We start from the raw sequence: 22,942 nt of genomic DNA, 5'->3' as shown, positions 1-22,942 counted from the left end.
ATTTAACGGGAAAAGTATCAAGGAAGATACTGTGGCCAGTAACCATTTAGAAGAACTGCAGCAGTTTACAAGTATATTTATAAAAGCTAGATCCCCCATCTAAAAGAAGGGCATGAAAAAAATTATACCTAAACATCAAAATGATCAACAAACACAGTCTGCCCCACCCTACTTTAACCCCCCCACACACACACCAGACCTGTCTTTGATGGCTACAACTTCTTGTTTCTCTGCCCCTCTCTCCTGCCTCTCTACTCCTTAAGGTTTCTTGCTTAAAAATTATGTTCTGTTTTTTTTCTGAAATTCCCATCCAAATGTTTGGTTAATTTTCCTGATAGGAGTTATGTCTCCTTTGAGCCAGATCAGTTAGAAAGACTTATTAGAGAAGGAAGCTTAATAAAGTGATCAAAATAGGGATTAATAGTAGAGATAATCTTTATAGGTACCAAAGAATAATGACTATATGTCTCAATGTCCAATTATTTGATTTCTTTGTTTTGTATCCTATTTTCTCCCATGATGTGGGCTAGATTGTTTTCTTGCCATTAATGATCTATAATATATTGGACTTTTCAAAATAATTAACAAAAATCTCCTATTCTAATGCATCTCAATGGGGAGGTTAACAAATATTTCTCTCTATGCAGAGACACACATTGCTATCAACTCCTTCCACTTTGATCAAGATTAGTCTTTCACAGTGGACTGCTTTGCCCGTTATTGAGAATCTGGTGGCAGATAATCATGCAGACATTCCTAATCCTCAGGTTAGGTACAATTAACTAACACCTGCAGAACCAAAGATGTTAAATTTGGACCCGTCTTGTTTCTGGGCGAAAGAATACTCATCTTGACTCTAGCTGGCTTTTCAGCTCTCAGCTGGTTTTTAACCCAGTTTCTTAGGAAGAAGTTGACATCGGTGGCTCAGAAATGCTGCCACTGACAGCAAAGCTTGGCAGCAGGAGTTTTGGGTGCCTTCAGAGGAGGTCTTTAGCCAGAGCTCAAATGCATGGGCCCCTGGGCACCTGCCCATCCATGAAAACTTGCCAAGCAGGCAGATATATCCTAAAGAAAAATCATAAGCTAAAACTGAACCTAAATGCAAGGCTATTTGATTTAGTAATTGCAGCCAATTATCTCTTATGAATCCTGTAATTTGTCGATATTTGACATCTATCAAGCACCAGGTACAGAAAAGGGCAATAAAAGGGATAAGACCACTTCCCTATGAGAAGAGGCTAAAACGGCTAGGGCTCTGCAGCCTAGAGAAAAGACAGCTCGGGGAGATATGATAAAGGTCTATAAAATACTGAGTGGAGTAGTTATGGTTCGTTTGTTTACTCTTTCCAAAAATACTAGGACTCGGGGGCATGCAACGAAGCTACTATGTAGTAAATTTAAAACAAAATGGAGAAAATTTTCTTTACCCATTGTGCAGTTAAGCTCTGAAATTCATTGCCAGGGTTTCAAAAAAAGGTTTGGGTAACTTCCTAAACTTTTGTTTTTTTTTAAAGTTCAGTAAGTTTTTATTGTTTTTGCAAAACAAAACAGTTAACAAAGGTACCTTTGAGTCTCTGGTGATCTACAGGCAGGAGTGATCCCTAGTCGCTCCTGGTTCTACAGTCTCTGCCATCAAAATGGCTGCCATGAGGCTGCCTGGAGATTGGACCAGGCGTGGGCAGGTTTAGTGGTTAGTCATGGCAGGGGCAAGTGTGTATGCTATGGGTAAAGAGTACATTTGTTTTAGCCACAAATATATGGGCATTTTTGGCTGAAACTAAAACAAGACCAAATACAGATTTTATACTGCTTTGGGCAGTGAAACTGAACTTCAGGCAACCTCTTATCAACTTATGACAGCCATAGCCCTAGTGTGTACCTGGACATGCAGGTTGATGCCAACTTATGCTAGTACTGTATTTCCCCACATATAGGGCGCCCCTCTACATAAGCTGCAGAAAAGGGCAGCCTATGTTTAAAAATCGGAAGATAAATCGCCCCATGGTATTAGCTGCAGCTTATCTTCCAGTTCCTCCCCTGCCTTTTAAAATCTCTCCCCCCCCCCCCACCGGATGGCAAATCTCCAAATCTCCAGCAGTGTAGGGCAGCCGTGATCTCTTCAGCATCTGGCCTGCCCCCGCACCGCCCGCTGAATGGCAATCAGCTCTTGCGGGACTTGCGAAAACTGATGTCCGCTGTCCAGGGGGCTCTGAAAAAGGTACCGGGGGGGGGGAGTAAGGAAGCCATTGAGCGCCAAGAAGCAGCGCCAAATCACACAGCTGCTCGTGCCACTCCAATGAGGAAATTCAATTGCGCAGCTGGTTAGCAGAGGGGCAGGAGTTTGAAAAGCTTGCTCCTGCCCGCTGCACGTCCACCACGGATCGGCAGAGGTATGATAGGGCAGGGAGGAGACGGGGGGCAGAGCCTTGCGGCAGCGGCCTTAAAAAAATTCTGGGAGGGGGCATTGACCCAAATATAAATTGGGACCCCCATTTTTGGACCAATTTTTGGGCCCAAAAATCCCAGTTTATATTTGAGTATATACAGTACCATAAATTCCAAATCAAAATAAAAGTGAGAATCAGTTTATATCAAATCTATTAGTCTGAAAGTCAAAAATCAATAATGACCTCAAACACACCAAGTTTTAAATGTTTAAATTTTTAACTGATGTTTTCTGTGATGAATATCAAAAGTGTCAAAAATAAGCCACCGCAATATGACATGCCAGCAGGGTAGGGGAGCATCCTAGGGGGCACTGCTGTGAACTTCTCATTAAAGGTGTCAGGTACACACCTCACCATAATGCCTGTACATTCCCCAAAACCTACGGTACCCACCTATCTACCACCCCAAAAGCCCTTATGTCTGCAGGTATTATGTGTGCAAATAAATATGATTTAGTATGAACATGATATACGATACTAGTATTATGTGTGTGTATATAAGCAGGATTATCAACTATGATATAAATGTGTATGTATACGTAGGATGATTGATTATGGTATAAATGTGTTTGTATTGAATGTCATCTCAAAAGCTAACTTTGCATTGTAGCACCTTTTCAGAAGCTCATGTAAGCTGCTCTGAATTGACTCCCTAGACATTAGTAGCGGTATAGAAGCTTTCAATAAACATTCAAACTTGGTCAAAGTCACAAGGAGGATCCTTACGAGAATTGAGATATGAACTCTAACTCATAAACCACTACACACTATTCTTACACGCCAGCCTTTCTTCAGAAAATATGGTTTATGTTTACGCAATCCCAGATATACCATCTTCCCATGATACAGCCAAAAGTGGCTAGGTCCAAGATAGTAGAAAGAGAAGGATAGCAAAAAGTGCTGAACAAAACAGCATGCAAACAACAAAGAAATGCAATGGCCTGAAGAACGGGGACTAAATTATTCTTTATTCGGATGACCCAACATGGCCTGAGACAGGCTTCTTGCCAAAACATGGGTCGTGTCAGGTCATCCAAATAGAGATGGTCTCCATTCTTCAAGCCACTGTGATTCTTTGTTGTTTACGACCAAAGTGGCTTTCATATATAAAAACACACAATAAAAATAGTATGTATTTCCCCTGTCCCTAGTGGACTCAGAATCTAATTTTTAAAAGTTACTGGATTCTAATTGGAATAAAAGATTGTTCGAGGTGAATCATACTATTGAAACAAGGCTGCCAACACTGCTGCTTATAGGGGGGGAGGAGAAACTTTAGCAGTGCAGTTGAGAAAAGATACTATCACTTTCCACATACAAATTTACATTTCTGGCATGAAATCTGGATATTTAACTTCATGCAAGCCAACAACTTCAGAGGGGTAGCCAAGTTATCCTGAGGCAGATGGAACTTTATAGATTAATCAATTGAGGCAGGAGTGTGGAGCCTGAGTCATGGAGTCAGAGTCAGAAGCAATTTTGGGTGGAGTCGAAGTTGGTAAAAATGTACTGACTCCAGCTCCAAAATAAAAAATAAAGACTTACAAAATGATAAATGTACCATATATTATACTTCATTTACCAAATTCATATACTTATGTATTTAGATTTACCAGTGCTTTAGGTTCAGGACAAAGATATGTGTATAGCTGCATCAGATTTCCCCATGAAGAAAAAATGTTGGTATTACCTTTGTAGACTAACCCTTGGGTGGCAATCATGCTTCCAATAGATAAAGGGAGAGCTGAAAAACAAAAGGAATGCTTTGTGGAGGAGAAATTTTATCCATTGTGTTTATTTTACAACCCCCCCCCCCCCAAAAAAAAAAAAAAAACAGTACACAGTAATGCAACTCAGCACATAAAAGTTGACAAACTAACAATACTCTCTTGGCAAAGTTAATAACTAGATCTTTCCTTTCAAACAGAGACCTTGCTAGATGTCAAATACAGCACAAGGTAACTTCACATGGACTTAGCTGTGCAGGAAATGTGAATCTCCTCATACACCCACCATATAGTGCAAAAATGTGCAAAGGTCTGTTTTTTTCTTTTGATAACTACATAGCCTAATGCAACACAAGCAGCGCTGTTACAAACATATTCTGTAGGTCAATGCTAAGGATAACAAAGTTTCCTTCCTTGGACCAGAAGGAGATACTGAAAAACCACTGGAAGAGATCCCAAAACAACACCCAAAGACCCACTCAGTGTGTGAATCAGTTGAGTGGAGTGGACTAACTGGGGGGTGGAAATGGGCCCGGAGTTTGCTCAGCAGAATTTCCCAGACCACCTCTTCCTCTCAACACATTGACACGCTGCCACCACCACCACTAGGAACACCTCACTGGGTAGGCCAGCTATGCTATAAACTTTATAAAACACATTATTATATTTTCTTATAAAGCACATATTTTAACTGAACTCTCTGACATCCTCAGCCTTTCCATTCACAAAAATAGAAGGAAGAAAAGTTCCCATTTCCTGCTGTCTCATGTCCCCGGCCTATACAATATTTTTTTCTGCAGACCCTTCAAAAGTCTGACCAAAATCCTCGTTTCACTTGCATTATAAAGTACTGAGGATGCCATCTCTCCCCAATCCCAGGTCCTAAAGTCTAAGACAGTAGCGCAAACTAATGCTGCCAGATTCAGGAAAAAAAATTTTGATTCGATTCAGCCTATTGAATTGGTTTTTCAATTTGATTTTCCTGCCCAGTTGGGTGATTTTTTTCAAAAATCCTGGTAGGTTTTATAGCTTTTTCACCCCCTTTGGCTTCTCCTAACCACACTGGCGCTGTGGTGTAAATAAAATAAAGAAACAAAAAGGACTTTTCCTCTCTCTGTTAAATCCTAGCTCACGTTTGCAGTCCAACACCAGCTCTGGCAGGATACACATTTCAAATCTGACATATTGTAATCACAAAACAGAAAATAAAATTAATTTTTCTACCTTTTGTTGTCTGGTTATATTTCAAATCTTGTTGGTCCAAGGCTCTGGTTTTCTTCTGATAACTTGCTTGCCAGGGTCTCCTTCTTTCTTCATGCTAACCATCCATCTGCCAACTCTGTCCTCCCTTTCCAATTCCCTTCCCTCCCCAGGAAGTCTGGTATCTTTCCTTTTTTTCATCTCCCTCCACAGATCCACCTTTTCTTAACTACCCTTTCATCCGGCATCTCTCCCTCCTTCCTCACCACCCCAGAGTCCACCATCTCTCCCTTTCTTTTCCCAATTACCTTCCTATCCAGTATCTCTATCCCTCCTCCACACCATCCCTTGTGTCCAATTTCTCTCCCTTTCTGTTCCTTCCCTCCCTCCCTAAATCCCATGGTCCATCATCTCTCTCCCTCTTCTCTATTTTCAGACCCATTATTTCTTCCCCCCCAAAGTTTGGCATATGCACGTCTCTTTGAACACCCCCTTCCCTCCGTGTACTTCTAAACCAGGGTCCCCCCCAAAGGCCTGTCCCCCCTTAAAGGTCTGCCTGTCCCCCCTTGAAGGCCTGCACCCCCCTTGAAGGCCTGTCCCACCCTCTTGTAGGCCTGTCCCCCCTTGAAGGTCTGCACCCCCCGAAGGCCTGCACCCCCCCGAAGGCCTGTCCTACCCCCTTGTAGGCCTGTCCCACCCTTGAAGGCCTGCCTGCCTGTCCCCCCCTTGAAGGTCTGCAACCCCCGAAGGCCTGTCCCCCCCCTTGAAGGCCTGCACCCCCCCCCGAAGGCCTGCACCCCCCCCGAAGGCCTGCACCCCCCTTGAAGGCCTGTCCCACCCCCTTGTAGGCCTGTCCCACCCCTTGTAGGCCTGTCCCCCCCCTTGAAGGCCTGCCTGCCTGTCCCCCCCTTGAAGGCCTGTCCCCCCCCTTAAAGGTCTGCACCCCCCGAAGGCCTGCACCCCCCCGAAGGCCTGTCCCACCCCCTTGTAGGCCTGTCCCACCCCCTTGTAGGCCTGTCCCCCCCCTTGAAGGCCTGCCTGTCCCCCCCTTGAAGGCCTGTTTCTCCCCCTTGAAGGCCTGCACCCCTTGAAGGCCTGTCCCACCCCCTTGTAGGCCTGTCCCCCCCTTGAAGGCCTGTCCCCCCCTTGAAGGTCTGCAACCCCCGAAGGCCTGTCCCCCCCCTTGAAGGCCTGCACCCCCCCGAAGGCTTGCACCCCCCCCGAAGGCCTGCACCCCCCTTGAAGGCCTGTCCCACCCCCTTGTAGGCCTGTCCCACCCCCTTGTAGGCCTGTCCCCCCCCTTGAAGGCCTGCCTGCCTGTCCCCCCCCTTGAAGGCCTGTCCCCCCCCCTTAAAGGTCTGCACCCCCCGAAGGCCTGCACCCCCCCGAAGGCCTGTCCCACCCCCTTGTAGGCCTGTCCCACCCCCTTGTAGGCCTGTCCCCCCCTTGAAGGCCTGCCTGTCCCCCCCTTGAAGGCCTGTTCCTCCCCCTTGAAGGCCTGCACCCCTTGAAGGCCTGTCCCACCCCCTTGTAGGCCTGTCCCCCCCTTGAAGGCCTGCCTGTCCCCCCTTGAAGGCCTGTCCCTCCCCCTTGAAGGCCTGCACCCCTTGAAGGCCTGTCCCACCCCCTTGTAGGCCTGTCCCCCCCTTGTAGGCCTGTCACACTCCCTTGTAGGCCTGCCCACCCCCTTGTAGGCCTGCCTGTCCCCCCCTTGAAGGCCTGCACCCCCCCGAAGGCCTGTCCCCCCCTTGAAGGCCTGCCTGTCCCCCCTTGAAAGCCAGCCTGCCTGCCTGCCTGCCCACCCGCCCCACCCTAAAGGCCTGATGCCCCGCCCCGAAAGAACGCTCGCCCCCCTGGCCTCCCCGCACCACCTATGAAGCAGCCGCAGCAGGATCGCGACGTCAGCGATCCCTGCGCTGCTTAGGCGCTGCTTCCTGCGCCGCGGTCCCGCCCCTCCTCTGACGTCAGAGGAGGGGTGGGACCGCGGCGCAGGAAGCAGCGCCCAAGCAGCTCAGGGATCGCTGACGTCGCGATCCTGCTGTGGACTGCTTCATAGGTGGTGCAGGAAGGTCAGTGGGGCAAGCGGTCCTTCGGGGGTGGGGGGGACTGAACGGCAAAGCCGGGAGCACCCCCTCAGGGCTGGCACCTGGGGCGGACTGCCCCTCCCGCCCCCACCCTTGGTACGCCACTGCACTACTGCCACCGGCAGGCCAGATGCATCCCTCCTGCCGGACTCTTTTTGGGAAAGGTACAGGGGTGTGGTGGTGGTGGTGGCTTAGGAGTGCCATAAAAAAATGTAGATGGAGGGAGAGGGGAGATGGGAAGCTGGTGGACTGGAGGAGAGATGGGGAGAAGATAGATGGGAGAAATGAACTTGGTGGAGGGAGGAGATGGACTTGGGGGAGATCATGGAGAGGGAAGATGGGGGAAGGATAGAAGAAATAAGGATCTAAAAACAGGAGAGGGAGAGAGATGGTGAACAATGGGATTTAGGGAGGGAACAGAAAGGGAGAGAATTTGGACACAAGGGATGGTGTGGAGGGGGGATAGAGATACTGGATAGGAGGGTAGTTGGGAAGACAAAGGGAGAGATGGTGGACCCTGGGGTGGTGGGAAAGGAGAGAGAGATGAAGGATGAAAGGGTAATTCAGAAAAGGTGGATCTGTGGATGGAGATGAAAAAAAAGGAACGATACCACACCTCTGGAGGAGGGAAGGGAAAAGGAAGGGGAGAACAGAGATAGAAGATGGATGGTTAGCACAAGAAAGAAGGAGACCCTCGCAAACAAGTTATCAGAAAACAACCGGAGCCTGGGACCAATACGATCTGAATAATAATCAGACAAAAGGTAGAAATCACTGGGATACAGCAACAACTCAATATGGAATACAGAGTAAACACTTCTCCATCAAATCCCAGCCCCACGCCCCATCATATCATATAATAGAAAGAAAACAGTAAAAAACAAAACAAAACACCATCACAATGAACACCATGTGGAAGTCCCATTGTGGTTCCTGCAAAGAGACTCCCAAAGAACCCCACAATCCCCCCTCCCCCCCCACACACACACCAACATGTCCTGGAGGACCCCCAGTCAGACAGTCAAATTTTCAAGATATCCCTAATGAATATGCACGAGGCAGATTTGCATATATAAGAAGTGACAGACATACAAATCTGCCTCATGCATACTCATTAGGGATATCTTGAAAACCCAACTGGCTGGGAGTTCTCCACAACACCTTTAAGAACTACTGGAATAGTGTAATTATGTAACCAAATATGGGTTCTGAATCAAATATATCCAATTTAAACATTTGTTATGGATATCCTGAAAACTAGTCCAGCATGTAACACTGGAGGACCAGATTTTTATCAAACTAAGGCAAGGAGACACTGCTCCCCTGACACCCCTCTTATTTCCTTCTCAAGTCACTGACAGGAAGCTGGAGACTCTTGCAATGTGGGGTCAGCCAGGCTCATGTGAATCTTACTCTTCATCACACATTTCTTGATTAGAAAGCAGGCACAGAAGAGAGAGAGTCAGTCACTTTGTTCCCTCTGCTGGTGGCCTCCCTGTTCTGTTCCAGTGGCAACAAAGGGAGAAGATCCATGTTATATAGAAGTTTCAGGGCCAGTGAACTCCCCGCCATTGGCCAAAACTCCAAATGGCCTCAGGTGGAGTTCTTAGAGTGATGTATCACAAACTGTGTGCCTCCTGAGATTTCAGGTGTGCCGCGACATACTGGGAGGGAGGAGGAGAGGCACCGGCACTGGCTGACTGCCTACAGGGCAAGAGGCATGTCCTGTAGGCAATCAGCCAGCATTGGCACCTCTTCTTCTCTCTGTGCCTCTTCTCTGCTGGCACCCCCCACTAGTGGCTCAAGGCCCGTCTGGAGGGCCTATGCGCATGTGCGAACATAGACATGGTATCACAGCAACATCTGTGCACTTCCAGATGCAAGCCGCAGCCACTCCATTTACTGTGCCATGGCTCGACAAAGTTCACAGGACATTGTCTTAGAGGCTTCAAAAACATTTTAGGCAAACCATGTGGCTGGCTACATGGGAAATTTCAAGTCATGTTGGTTTCATGCAGAACATCATTGGGTAAAAAAAAAAAAAAAGAAGTCTCCCATATGACTCATACGCTCACAAAATACACATGATAATTGTTAGCTAAAACCAGTTTCAGTACCTTACCAAGTAAGATCATAAGTTTGAGTTACCTCTTTGCCAGAAGCTTTCTTCCTTGCATTCCTGTATAATCTTTGCTACATCTTCTCTGTCAATGTGCGCATTGGATATAGGACAATGACGCCAACCCTAAAAATAAATCAAATTTATGGGAACCACGCTGAGTATTGGTTTATAAGCTGAATATCAAAAGCCTTGTACTCATCTAATATCTAACCTTTAATTAATGAATCATTAATTACATATTGGCAGTTCTACTCGATCTCTGATGGAGAGATTTTGTATAAACATGGTTGTTAGCCCTAAGTCGCTTTATACATTTCCCTTACATTTCATAAGTAAATCTGACTTACAATTAGCTAAATTAGAAACATAGAAACATAGAAAAAAGCAGCAGAAAAGGGCTATAGCCCACCAAGTCTGCCCATTCTAAGTATCCCCTTCATAGATACTTCATAGATACTTGTGGAATTGGAAATGTGCTAAGTTCCCAGTGTCAAAGATACTCCAAGATACAAGGGTGAGCTGGGCCTTTTACACCTCAAGCTATTAACAGGGCATGTGTACTGCATCATTTAATGATTTGAGAAATAAAGAAGTATTTCTGATCCAGTCACTGATCTAGAGACCGCCACTCATTTTAGTTATAATCTTCATTCTAAACCATGGCACTTTTGTTTAGAGATTGAGAAACACATATGCACTTTAAACCTGTGCAGAATACATGATGTACAAACAAATGCTCTCCTGTGCTTACCCCATATAAGCAAGAAGGGAGTGATCATCATGATTTCCTGCCTGACCCAACTACCAAGGCCTTTCTGACTTGGGCAGACAAAGGCATACAATTTTTTTTTTCATGTTCTTACCAAAGAGAGCAAAATGTGGCTATCTTTTAGTTCTGAAAAGGCCTATGTAACCATTTTTCTATATTCTGGGGGCTGGCATTACAGGCTACAAGTGATCCAAAGGAGGTCACAGGGTTTCCTTAAGCCAGAGGTCCTCAAATACAGGCTACAACTGGTCTTTTATTTGAAGTTTCAAAAGGCATTTGATAAAGTACCTAATGAAAAAAAAATAAGAAAGTCATGGGATAGGATGTAATGTCCTATTATGGATTAAGAACTGGTTAAAAGATAGAAAACAGAATAGGCTTAATTACATTGGTTCCCAGTGTATCTCAGAATTCAATTCTAAGTGCATTTGTATTACATTTAGGATCTTATTTGGCATTTTCATCACTTTGATTCCTTTAGACTGGAATGTGCATAGGTCCCATCTTGCCAGAAGTTCTCAAAAAACTTACACATTGCCCTCTCTCAGTGGTTAAAACAGAACCTTCAAGAGATTTAGTAATTCTTTTGCTTTTAAATTAACCAAATTCTGGAATGTTTTACCACTTACATTAAAGAAGTTTAGGTTCTTTTGCTTTATTCTGGAAAGCTCTGAAAACCTTTTTGTTTGCTAAATATTTTGGAAACTAACTATTCTAGTCTACTTTTCCTTATCAAGTTTATATATTACATTACTGTTAACCGAGCTGAGCTCCTTTTGGTTGATGACCCAGTCTATAAAACAAAGTTTTAGTTAGTTAGCGAGTGTGGAAGTCCTTGGACAGATTGGCCAGTAATAACCACTACTGAAGAGATTGCTGAAGTGTTGGGGTTACTTGTATTTTTGGGATAGCTTGAGACTATTGGGTCAAAAGTGTCCACTGAAGTATCCTGAGATATCAACAGGCATATAGAGTTATATAAAAGTATTCTTGATTATTGTAATGTTATTTATTTGGGTGCTTTTAAGGAAATTGAGAGTGGTTCAAAACAACGCAGTTCGATTGATCTTTGGATTGAAAAAATGGGAGCATATTACACCATATTATTTGAAACTCCACTTGCTGCCAATTGAGGCCAGAGTTTTGTTTAAGTTTGCCTGCATTTGTTACAAATCAATTTTTGGTTGTCACCTGGATACTTTGTTTCCCATTTATCTTTGAACCACCTAAATAAGGTCATACACAGTTTGTCTGTTTACATTTCCTTCCGCTAAATTATGTTGTTACAAAAGATTTCTTTTCAAGCTGCCAAACTGAATGATTGGTTCAGTAAAATTATGCTAGGATCCTCTTCTTATCCTCTTCTTATCTTGATTTTAGAAAACTATTGAAGACCCAACTGTTTGAAAAATTTGTATCCTAACTGGTTGTTTTGTATAATAATTCTAAGCTTCCATCATGCAATGTATCTTCTTTTAAATTGTATTTTTACTGTATGGTCGGTTCTTATTTGTTGTAATCTGCTTAGAACCATTCTTTTAAATTGCATTTTTCTTTTAAATCATATTTTCTACTGTAGGACCAATTCTTATTTATTGTATTTTGTTTTGAATTGTTTTTTCCTTTTAAAATTTCTCTCTACTGTATGACTTGTGCTTATTTGTTGTAAACCGCCTAGAATCATTTTTTGGTTAGGCGGTATATAAAAATAAAATTATTATTATTATTATTATAAACTGTACACATGTGACCTAGAAGATGCATCATTTTGACGCACTGTGATGTGACAAAAGGAGGAGACCTTCCGGCAGATTTGAGCCACAGTGTTAAGTTGTTGTGGTAGAAATGCTCGAGCTTGGGTTGTGTCCAGAAGTGCTCCAATGAACTGCAGAGTTTGAATGGGTTGTAGATGAGATTTTTTTTTTTTTTAAGAACTACTCAGATTTGCAGTCAACTAAGAGCTGAACAGTTGCATTCAAGGCTCAATGAGATTTTTTAAGGTGTTTGGGCCTTGACTACTACTATTGATGCTGAAGCTAGTCCAAATGGTAGCACTCTGTTCTGCAAATGGCATTTTCCCTCTCAAAAGCAAAGATATTTCTTGTGGACAAAGAGGATAGGAATGTGTGTGTAGGCCTCAGATCTAGAGTGCAAAGCCAGTTTTATTACAAGAGATGTAATAAAAATCCTTTATCAAGTATTTGTTGAGAGCACAGAGCCCTCCAGTCTTTTCTGGTATGAGAAAATACTTGGAGTAGAACTCTCAGTCTATCTCCTACAGGAGGTACTTGTTCGATGGCAATAAGTTGGAGATCTTTTTCAAGGTAATATAAAGAAGACTCTCTAGGAGGGTGATTTGGAGGTCTCTTGTGGAGACAAAGGGCATAACCAAGGTTTATTTGCAAGATCTAACAATCTGTTAAGAGGAACCAACATTGATAACAATGAATGAGACAATCTCCTATTAGGAGAGTGGAAAGGAGAGGTTGGGGAATGTTGGCTAAGCTCTCTATTAGAAAGACTTTTGTCAAGTCAGAGATTGTGATTTTTTAGGATGATATTGCCTTGGATGCCTCCGAGTAGGAGATTTAGTAGACCAGGATGATGGATTATATCTGCATCTGAGATAGTATGATGAGCATTTAGGATTATAATGATTTGATGGTCGAGGTTTAGATGTCTTAGTAAAAGATAAGGTAGCCATTTAGTCTTCATGTCTCTCTTATTTCCAAACAATTAGTCTCCAAGACAAAGAATATTAGCTAGATGCTCTTGAAAATTAGCGTCCAGATCAGACACTCTGAGCCACGCTTGACGCCTCATAGCAAAAGAGACAGCTGATGTTCTTGACATGCCATAAAAGGCTATCTACTACTTTGTCTCCAACAGGTCACTGGAGATATGTTGAAATGTGTTTAAGTGGTCTTCATGTTGAAATGTGTTTGGTGCTCAAGATTAGCCAAATTTCTGAATCAGTTGCTTCATGTAGAATGTCATATAAAAATTATAATTGAGAATTCTACTAGACAGCATAGTGCTTCAAAAAACCCTACGTCCAAACTTGTCTAGGGTTCTTCCCTCTCTATTAGGTAGTGTACTGGCTTATGTTCTTGAGCTACTTGCTTTCTTGAGAGCTGCCAACAAATAGAAACCAATATTGTAACTAGGGTTCATTGAATTCCAGACAAGATTGGATTCTGTATAAAGTGTCCAGTTTGCATGGAGCTACTGGGACTAGAAGAGGAATGTCCCAGTTCTTAAACATAGCATCCTTCATGAGATTGCAGAAAAGGAATTTGAGGTAAACTTTTGTCCATGCCTTATGATCCAAAAATATCAAAATGTTCTTCTCTAGGCTCCAACTGACTCCATTTTGATTGGTGGAGACTGCTCCATGTATCTAATGAACTTAGTAAAATAATTTCCTTCTGGTGGTGATCTTCTGTGAGGAAGTGGAGAGGATGATCTGATGGAATTCCATAGAACTCCTCTACAGACAGTTTTGGGTAATCAGAAAAAGATATGTGAGATATGTCAGAGTCAGAGTCCTCAGTCCTCAATATTTTATCTGGGAGACAAACAACATCAAGATGACAGTTGTGCATTGAAAATTACTCTGGGATGTTGCTGGAGATGAACGTCAATGTCAAGCTGAAGAATACCGGGATTGAGAGGATGAACTGCTTGCCCTGGATCGGTAGCATGAAATATTGCTACTCTTTGGGTTTTGGCCAGGTACTAGTGACCTGGATTGGCCACCCTGAGAACTGGGTACTGGGCTTGATGGACCAGTAGTCTGACCCAGTAAGGCTATTCTTATGTTCTAACTTCAGTGTCTGGAAGAAGGAAAAATTATGTTCTTACCTGTTAATTTTCTTTCCTTTAGAAGCAGCAGATGAATCCAGAGACCAATTGGATAGCACACATCTACCAGCAGGCGGAGAGAGAAACTGATTAACAGGTGGTCCTATTGGCTGGCACTCCTCCTGTATCTTTAGTATAGCTCCTTGCCCAAGCAACTGTAACCATCAATAAGCATAGCACATAAAAAACTTCTTTCCCATAACAAATCTCAAAAGGCAATAATACAGAATAAAAACCATCAATAACAACAAACTTCGAAAGTTGCAAAAGAAACAACCAATATACAATATCCAGAAAGGGTGGGGCTCTGGATTCATCTGCTGTGTCTAAAGGAAAGAAAATTAACAGGTAAGAACATAATTTTTCCTTTCTTAGCAACAGCAGCAGATGACCAATGGGATGTAGCAAAGCAATCCTCAATCTGGGTGGGAAGCAAATGCCACCTCCGCAACAACCGAAGCATTAAGCACATCCACCGCATGCGCCCTCACATCCAACCGGTAATGCTGAAATAAAGCACTCTTGGAAGACCAAGTAGCTGCGAGACAAAACTCCTCCAAGGAAAAAAACCTCTGGACCAAGTCCAAGAAGTAGCCATTGTTCTGGCGGAATGGTCATGATGTTCTTTCACCAACTGCTTCCCTGCCATCAAGCAAGCATAAATAATGTCCTCCTGGATCCATTGAGCGATGGATGCATTGGTCGCCGCCATACATTTGAGGCGTCCCTTGAAGAATACAGAAAGGTGATCTAAACAACCAAAAGTCGTTAGAAACCTAGTTCGCGGAGAACGCTACTCACTTTCAAAAAAATGCAGTGAATAAAAGCACATCTCCCCATTTCTCCTCCCAGGAAGAAGGAAGGAAAAGTGAGAGTGTCATAAAAGAAAGGATGACACCTCCTTAGAAAGAAATTGTGGTACCGTCCAAACTAACACCCCAGATTTTGTCAATCAGAAATAGGAATCCCCGCCGAACAAGGCCTGCAACTCAGAAAACCACCAAGCTAAAGCCATGGCCACAAGAAACCCCGTGTTCAACGGCTCAGCCCTTTAGAGTCTCAAAAGACAAGGATGAAATGAAGCCTTTGGTAAACTGCAGAGCAAAACAAAAGATGCAAGACTCTGGATGGTGGGACAGACCGAGGCACTGAACACACCAGTTATGGGGGTCAGTAACTAATACGGTCCTGTTATACCAAGTACACCATTTGAAGCAATTGGACGGTTTAGACATTGAGAGAGAAACTGCTGACACGAGTTCAAAGGACTCAACGGTCCAATGAGGTCGAGTAGATGGAATGCCCAAAAATTTGTTGATGCTCCCAGCCTGAAAATAGGCTGTGAGGTGCCAGAAGGCTCGAAAACCAAAAAATGGTAAATATGAAAAATATTTATGGTACCAAGAGTAAAATAAGGAAGACATTTCAAGAGAATAAACTACAAAAATAATAATAGAAAGGAAAAAATAGTTAAACAATTTGATACACTTGGAAGAACTCCAAAAAATCACAGCTTCTCAGCTCCATGGAAACAAGCTAATGTTGGGAGGGATTTGGGAAGAAAATCAGTGCATCCACCATACAGACAGTCTTGAGACTCTGAAGAGTTTTAAAGTGACAGTACACTTTTTGCACTGTCCATATTGGGCTCTGTGGATGGCATCACCTGGATGTGAGAATATGTTGCCTACTTGTCCTGGGATAAAAATATGTGATCTTGTATTTTAGAATCTTGGTGTTGGGGGCCCGAGTTTGTGCCCTCCCAACTTGAAACACTGAGCATGGATATAGACAACTCCTCTCTAATCTAACCCAGTGTATTGAAGGGTGTTCAGTGTAATATTCACTCATGGCTTTCAATATCTCAGCTCAATGATATATACGTGGACTAGGGAGTCTCACCCTTCCCCTTTCTTTACTGGACTGAAGTAAAACTCATTTTACTTTAGGTTTTCTAATCCCTTTTTTTTTTTTTTTTTGCTTGGAATGGGCAATGTGGGCAAAAAAAAAAAAAAAAGCAAAAATTTAGGAAGATCAACCTTCCAAATGGTATCTCGAGTCTGAATTATTACTAAAATCTGTTCTTTTCTTTTTAAGCATATGGCAACCTGCAACTTTTGTGGTACTCTTAATACTATAAAGACATAAAAATAAGTTATATATGGCCTATCTTGTATCCTTTTCTACAAATCTGAAAACAAAATCCAAAGCTTAGACTGGTAAAATGGCCAGATTTTTATAGCACAGGCTCTAGCTCTGCGAGGCTACAGTTAGTGGAAGTCCAGAACTATTTCTCGGGTCTCTTAAGAAAGCAGAATGCTTATGTGAAGAGTCTAGTAGTTAGAGCAGCTGCCTCAGCACCCAAAGGTTGTGAGACTGGACAAGTCACTTAATTCTTCATAGCCCCAGGTACAAAATGAGTACCTGTCTAAAATACGTAAACCTCCGATTATAACCAGTATATCAAGTCCCATCCCCTTTACCTATTTGATAAAAGCAACATAGATGCCTCTGTGCTTTCATAAAGTAAGCTTCCAAATCCAGACCCAATAAAATGCACATATTTACACCTGTTAAGAATTGGTGGAGGAGTTAGCTTTTTAGAAACGTCCTCTGACATTTTTCGAGACACCACCACCCTGTGAGTTTTTGAATTTAAAATCCGGTTCCCTGAAGCAGGATCGAAACGGGCCACGTTGGAACCCCTGACTAAGATAAGTCTTTTGTTTAAAAGTTCATAGTGGCATAAGAACAGTTTTTGACTGCTTTGGGCAGCGAAGAAAAGCATACTTATACTACTGGAATATATGCAATGACTGGGTGGTGAGGCGATATTATCGGGGCCTCGGCCCCTTGTTTTTGCCTCCATGTCTCTGAGCATATTTTTTCACGTTTAAGAATGACTGTGAAAAGTGTATAAGGAGAGAGTTTAATAGTTCGAGTGAGTGATTTTTTTTTTTTTTTTTTCTTAATATATTCCCTTTAATCAGTCTGCATATTTACACCTGTAGCATACAAACACACAACTCCACCACTGCTCTGCCCAAACTATGTCCCCAGGAACATATACACATGGTGCATGTATAAATACACACACACAGTATATATTGCTGTGTAATTTTATTAGAAAAAAAACCCCACTTTACACCACTACCCCAAAATGCCAACAGTAAGCAGTTAGGTTTGTAATTAAGCAAAAATCTAGTCAGCTGTTAGCAAACAGGATTTTCATAAGTTAGCAACCTTGCTTGATCCAAAATGACAACTTCAAAAATCCCTGAAAAGGCACATCTATAGAAAATCTGCAATAGCAATGGACTAAGCCCAGCTAGATCTTTTATTACAGGCTAGACATACCACATATTTATAAATTATTTCTTGACAGAGCACAATAATATTGCACATCCTAGACCAGGGGTGTTAAAGTCCCTCCTCGAGGGCCGCAATCCAGTCGGGTTTTCAGGATTTCCCCATTGAGATATATTAGCATACAATGAAAACAGTGCATGCAGATAGATCTCATGCATATTCATTGGGGAAATCCTGAAAACCCGACTGGATTGCGGCCCTCGAGGAGGGACCTTGACACCCCTGTCCTAGACAAACCGCCAGCTTTTTAATAAACTCAGCAATCATGATTATCATCCCAATACCATCCGTGCTGTACAAATACATAATCAAAATCAAATTCTGTATGTGCTGTGGGTTCATCGAGTTAATGAAGCTATTAGGACCTATTGTTTTCTGTTTTGACTAGAGAGCTGCACGGGAATGGGGACGACGGGAATCCCGCGGGACTCGCGGGGATCCCACGGGTTCCCCCTTTGGGAATACTTCCGGTCGGCTGTGTGCGGCAGGGCAGGTAGGGAGAAGGCAATGGAGAGGGGGGGGAGATCAGTCACCGGTGCAGCCATGGGGGGAGTGTGCACAGCCGGTCAGGTCCCCTTACCCTTTTGGCGCTTCCCCCGACCGACCGACAACAGGCCCGGCCAACATACCTCCCTGCCCTGTAGCCGCGAATCTAAATTACCTTCTTACAGCAGCTTCAATACTCCAGCTGCTGTAAGAAGGTAATTTAGATTCGCGGCTACAGGACAGGGAGGTTTGTCCGACCGGGCCTGTTCTGTTGTCGGTCAGGTGGGGAAGCGCCACAAAGGTAAGGGGCAGGGAGGGAGAAAGGGAGGAAAGGTGGAGTGGAGAAGAAAAGACGCTTAAGGGAAATGGGTAAAACTGAGGGGGGAGAAGGCCGCTGAAAGCACTGGGGAAGACAAAGGGGTGAAGAAGGACACTGAAATGACATGGGGAAAATGGGAGGGGGGAGAAGGATGCTGAAAGCACATGGGGAAGACAGAGGGGGGAGAAGGACGCTGAAAGCACATGGGGAAGACAAAGGGGTGGAGTAGGACGCTGAAAGCACATGGGGAAGACAAAGGGGTGGAGAAGGACGCTGAAAGCGCATGGGAAGACGGGGGGAAGAAGGACGCTGAAAGGACATGGGAAGACGGGGAGAAGAAGGACGTTGAAAGGGCATGGGGAAGACGGGAGAGAAGGACGCTGAAAGGACATGGGGAAGACGGGGGGAGAAGGACGCTGAAAGGATATGGGGAAGACGGGGGGAGAAGGACGCTGAAAGGATATGGGGAAGACGGGGGGAGAAGGACGCTGAAAGAACATGGGGAAGACGGGGGGAGAAGGACGCTGAAAGGACATGGGGAAGACGGGGGGAGAAGGACGCTGAAAGGACATGGGGAAGACAGAGGGGGGGAGAAGGATGCTGAAAGGACATGGGGAAGACAGAGGCGGGAGAAGGATGCTGCCTGACAGGACACGGTGAAGATGGGGGGGAGAAGGACGCTGAAAGGACATGGGGAAGACTGAGGGGGGAGAAGGATGCTGAAAGGACATGGGGAAGACAGAGGGGGGAGAAGGATGCTGCCTGACAGGACACGGGGAAGATGGGGGGGGGGAGAAGGACGCTGAAAGGAAATGGGGAAGAGAGAGTGGGGAGAAGACGCTGGCAGGGAAGAAGACAGAGATGCCAGACTATGGGGGGAGCGGAGGGAAGAAGATGGGTGCCAGACCAATTTGGGAGGGGGGAGAAAGGGAGAGGCACAGTAACAGAGCAAATGGAAGACGCAGAGAGAAGAGAGACAGTGGATGGAAGGAATTGAATGAGAACATGAGGAAAGCAGAAACCAGGCAACAAAGGTAGGAAAAAAATTATTTTCTTTTTTTTTTTGCTTCAGGATAAAGTAGTATATTAGTTGTGTTGATAAAAATTTATAAACATTAGAGGCTCTGGTAGAAACCCGTTTACAAAGTATGTATTCTTCCCAATTAATATTTCCAAATTAATAAAGTCTTTTTGCTTATTTTTAAATGGGTTTCTACCAGAGCCTTTAATTCAGTAGCATAATTAAATGAAATAACTATTTCTGTAGTTTATAGGGACTGGCGGGGATGGAGGGGATTCCTCGCGGGGACGGAGGGGTTTCCTCACGGGGACGGGCGGAAACGGAGGGGATTCCTCGCGGGGACGGGTGGGGATGGAGGGATTCCTCGCGGGGATGGGTGGGAGTCCTCACGGGGACGGGTGGAACTTTGGTGGGGAAGGGTGGGATTTCTGCCCCCGCGCAACTCTCTAGTTTTGACTGCTGCTATTCTCCCCACCTGTCAGGAGCTGTGACCTAGCCCAGCCGGTTCATAGACAACCCCGCGAAAGACAAAGGTGCGCGCCGACAACTGAGCGCAAGACGGAGGCACGCGCCAAAGAAAATTACAGTTTTTAGGGGCTCCGACAGGGGTTTTTGTTGGGGAGCCCCCCCATTTTACTTAATGTGGGGGGTTACAACCCCCCAAACCCCCCACAATGCCCCCACAATGCAGCGCGATCTCTATTAAGTAAAGTGGGGGGGGTTCCTCCCCACGCCCCCCCCGTCGGAGCCCTAAAAACAGTAATTTTCTGCGGCGTGCACCTCCGCGATGCGCTCAATTGTCTGCGCGCACCTTTGTCCCGGCGTGCTTTTGACCTGACACCAGCCCAGCCTCACCTAATAATTGCATCACTCGTGTTTCTTACTACTTTCAAAGTTTACTGTAATCACTAAACCTATTACTTCAGCGGCACATGAGAAGTTATTATACCAATCAAAGGAACCAATTCTGTGGGTGCTTGAACAGCCTCTAAAAAAAATTTTTTTAAGGAGGGGGAGGTATAGCATCCCCAGTAATAACACAGTAAATGACAGCAGATAAAGACCTGAACAGTCCATCCAATCTGCCCAAAAGTTAGGTTCTATGATTCCAATTTGAATACAAATTTCTCCACCAACCTAAAATGAAAGAAACTGCTTGACAAATTTAAATCCCTGGATGAACAGAAAACCATGTCATTTGCACATGATTGGACGCTGTACAGTCAAACTTTGAATTCTTACAAATATTTACAACCCACCCAAAAATGCGCAATAAAACTATAAGATTGTGAACCCTTAGCACAAGAAAAATAAATATTAAGATTAAAAAGAAGCCCTCTAGCTATCGCAAGTTCCTGAAGTAACCGAGCCAGCTGTGGCCTGCTGCTCACTTACTTGCTTTTTCCCAGCTTCAGGCTGCACCACTGGAGCCTGTGTGGGTGGGGAAGCCATATCGCGTGCTAGAAGGCGAACGCCAGATCCTGGTACACAAGCTACTTTGCGGCAGATTTGCTTACTGACGGGCTGGAAGCGGCGTTTTAAACTCAGTACTTTCGTTTACTCTAATCCCAGTCGGAAGGCTCACCTAGCGAGCATGCGCAGACCAGCGAGCACCGCTTCATTATCCCCTGAGTAGAGCAAAGTTGACCTACTAAGGTAGAACGGGGCGCGGGGCGTGTACCAAAACTCCCTCCCCGTAAGTCCATCATGCCAGCCTATGCGGGTGGAGGGAGGGATTCGTGCATTTTATTTTTTTTTTTAATCGTATTTTTATTAACAGTGAAAATACACCGCCCAACAGGGCACAACAACAAACATCTGTAAATCAAAAGTGGTCCAATACAAGCGGAGTGCTGGAACAGAAACAAAGCCTCCCCAAGGTATCCCCCCTTACATGTACATTATGCATATAGGGGGGGGGAAGGGAGATGTCTGGGGTTCTGATTCGTGCATTTTATAACTTTTTTTTTTTTAATTTTTATTTAATTCTCAGTAGAAGTTTAATATAGCTTCTATTTTTTTAATTACTACTATTTTATCATTCCTATGGCGCTGAACCTGCATGGAACAGAAGCTACAATTCTAGCTACCTTACAGGTCATTTTTGGGTAGGACTTTTATGTTTCAAGCAAGTAAACAGCAGTCCTGGTTTGGTAATTACGTTAGTGTAGCTAAGATGACCTACAGCACTTTTCGGAAAGAAATGAAAACTGTACTATTTGGTAGATACATTTCCTAAATAGAAATTACATTAATTGTAATAATTATTTAATAATTGCAATAATTCTATTCTGTTTATCCTTAAGAATTATACTGTACTATTACTATTTGTATTTTGTACTTCTCTGATTGTCCAGTCTCTCTGATGTAAACCGCTCAGAAGTCGTCAGATTGCGGCAGTATAGAAGAATAAAGTTATTATTATTATTATTGAAAGGCATAAGCAGCGCTGTACATTTAACATTCAACATATGGTCCCTGCATAGAAGAGCTTACAATCTAATTTGGACAGACAGGACATCTCAGGGTTGGGGAGAATCTGGTAGAAGAAATGATACAACAGGTAAAGGTAACGTGACCATTTATCCTTTTCATCAAAAGGGGACATCTATTAATTGTCAGTCCCGCCCCCAATCCCGCCCTAGCCCCACCTCCCCAATCCCGCCCACAATTTCTTCCATTCATTTTTCATGTCCACATAATATCTTAATACATAATGGTAACCATACAAAATTTTTTAAAACTACAAAGCACACTATACGCAGAGAAAATGTTAATTATTTATATTTGGGGGGTTTCAAAGATGTCAAGGCAGATGACTTTAAAATATGCAATGTCACCTCAGTAACTATAGAAAAATAGACACATATAGTGCAAAATATAGACAGCAGATATAATTTCTCAAAACTGACACATTTTGATCACTAAATTGAAAATAAAATCTTTTTTCTTACCTTTGCTGTCTGGTGATTTCATGAATCTGGTTGTGTTTCCTTCTGACTGTGTATCCTTTCTTTCATTTCTTTCTGCACTCAGGCCCAACAATTGTCCCTTTCTATTCCATCCCTCATAAGAACATAAGAACATAAGAAGTTGCTTCCACTGGGTCAGTCCAGACGAGGTCCATCCCGCCCAGCAGTCCGCTCCCGCGGTGGCCCATCAGGTCCGCGACCTGTGAAGTGGTTTCTGACCACTTCTATAACCTACCTCAAGTTCTATCTGTACCCCTCTATCCCCTTATCCTCCAGGAACCTATCCAAACCTTCCTTGAACCCCTGTACAGAGTTCTAGCTTATCACCTCCTCCAGAAGCTTGTTCCATGTGTCCACCACCCTCTGGGTAAAAAAGAACTTCCTAGCATTTGTTCTAAACCTGTCCCCTTTCAATTTCTCCAAGTGACCCCTAGTGCTTGTGGCTCCCCACAGTTTGAAGAATCTGTCCTTATTCACTTTCTCTATTCCCTTTAGGATTTTGAAGGTTTCTATCATGTCCCCTCTAAGTCTCCTCTTCTCCAGGGAGAACAGCCCCAGCATT

The 22,942-nt window shown here is 43.9% G+C and overlaps 1 protein-coding gene across 2 annotated transcripts in view; it reads right to left on the bottom strand.

Annotated features, from left to right (window-relative positions):
* Positions 1-21,093, bottom strand: part of OCIAD2 (OCIA domain containing 2) — a 34,943-nt gene extending 13,850 nt beyond the window's left edge. Inside the window, exons 1-3 of one of the 2 annotated variants that reach the window (XM_033945746.1) lie at positions 20,804-21,093; positions 9,607-9,703; positions 4,061-4,191 (exon numbers count right to left, since the gene is read on the bottom strand). In XM_033945746.1, the coding sequence (XP_033801637.1) occupies positions 4,061-4,191; positions 9,607-9,703; positions 20,804-20,860 (285 nt within the window). In that variant the 5' untranslated portion in view covers positions 20,861-21,093. The remainder of the gene's footprint in view (positions 1-4,060; positions 4,192-9,606; positions 9,704-20,803) is intronic. The other variant, XM_033945738.1, reaches the window with a different exon arrangement.
* Between the last annotated feature and the right edge of the window lie 1,849 nt (positions 21,094-22,942).

This window comes from Geotrypetes seraphini, chromosome 1 (genome assembly GCF_902459505.1).
Source record: "Geotrypetes seraphini chromosome 1, aGeoSer1.1, whole genome shotgun sequence".
Taxonomy (NCBI): Eukaryota; Metazoa; Chordata; class Amphibia; order Gymnophiona; family Dermophiidae; genus Geotrypetes; species Geotrypetes seraphini.
Note: the sequence above shows the minus strand (reverse complement) of the source record. Positions and strands in the feature narration are given on the sequence as shown.